This window comes from Nanorana parkeri, unplaced genomic scaffold (assembly GCF_000935625.1).
Source record: "Nanorana parkeri isolate BGI_ZX_2015 unplaced genomic scaffold, ASM93562v1 scaffold2733, whole genome shotgun sequence".
Classification (NCBI taxonomy): domain Eukaryota; kingdom Metazoa; phylum Chordata; class Amphibia; order Anura; family Dicroglossidae; genus Nanorana; species Nanorana parkeri.
The window spans coordinates 13,699-15,002 of NW_017309001.1; the positions used below are offsets into that span (position 1 = coordinate 13,699).

The 1,304-nt window shown below is 57.2% G+C and overlaps 1 protein-coding gene across 1 annotated transcript in view; it reads right to left on the reverse strand.

Annotated features, from left to right (window-relative positions):
• Positions 1-1,304, reverse strand: part of CAPZB (capping actin protein of muscle Z-line beta subunit) — a 38,381-nt gene that overhangs the window by 13,282 nt on the left and 23,795 nt on the right. The window contains exon 2 of the mRNA XM_018574091.1: positions 469-558. Within this exon, the coding sequence (XP_018429593.1) occupies positions 469-558 (90 nt within the window). The remainder of the gene's footprint in view (positions 1-468; positions 559-1,304) is intronic.

Here is a 1,304-nt window from a genome sequence, read left to right on the forward strand (position 1 = left end):
TGGCGGGGCCCCTAATGTGATCTAATGAGCGGCGCTGAGAACAGGACGGCCGCTGTGGATCAGGATGTTCTGCTAATGAGCATATGTGGGCCGGGGTGGGGTGGGGCAACTCGTGATGCTTTGTCCCCCCATTCATAGGGAGCGGGTCAGAAAAACACCTGTGTGCATCCACCGGAAGCTGACCCCGGAGTCCCGGGCTGGATGCCGAGCTGAGGGGGGCGGTGAAGCGGAACCAATCTGTAGCCTGGGATGGGAGAATGGCAGGTTCCAGCAGAGGCTTCGCACACAGGCCTTTGCTTTGTATTCTGTGCAGGAGTCGGCACCGCTGTGTTATATCACCGGAGGGGTCTGAGACGGGGGCGACAAACACCTACCAGGACCGCCCCCTACATTCTACATCTTACCGCTGCTGCTGGGCCGGCAGTATGATGGGGGCGTGTACACAAGTCATGTGACCGCGTCTCTTACCAGATCGATGAGGTCGCTGAGGTTCTTCTCGATCTGTTGGGGAGGAAGTCGCCTCATCAAATCCAAGGCACAGTCCAGCTGCTGGTCACTCTGCAAGACAAAAACCCAAAACCGTCACATGTCAGACGAGGCGGCGGCCATATTGTAACCCCGCCCCCATGAGGAGGGACCCCCTACACAGAGCGGCATCCATATTGTAACCCCACCCCCATGAGGAGGGACCCCCCCTACACAGTACGGCATCCATATTGTAACCCCGCCCCCTTGAAGGACCCCCCTACACAGAGCGGCATCCATATTGTGACCCCGCCCCCATGAGGAGGGACTCCCTACACAGAGCAGCAGCCATATTGTACATGTGGCCCCGTGATGAGGGACCCCTTCATACTACATTGAATTGCTCCATATCGTAGGTCTGATCCAATCAGAAGGGTTACAGCCATTCAGGGGAGGGCGACCTCGGCCCTGCAGCTGCGGTGAACACACAAAACCCATCATGTTTCTATGATGCATGCCTGTGCCTGTCAGTCTTGCAATGCCTCATGGGACTTGTAGTTCCACAACAGCTGGGGCAGATAGGTCGGGTCCCGCCAGGTCACTTCGCCCCTCCCTCCCTCCGGGCCTCAGTTCCTCATCCCGGCCTCGTTGTCGTGCTCCAGTCCTCTACATATCCTGGTGATCCTGGAACCCCCGGCCTGAGGTGCAGGAGATGTTCCCAGACACGCCCATTCCAAGACAAGCTTGGAAGCGATTGGTGTGAATGAGATTACAAAGAGGTAATACAGGAAGTGGAGCCATCCACCAATCACGTGAGGAGCTCTTTAGATTCTGAACCT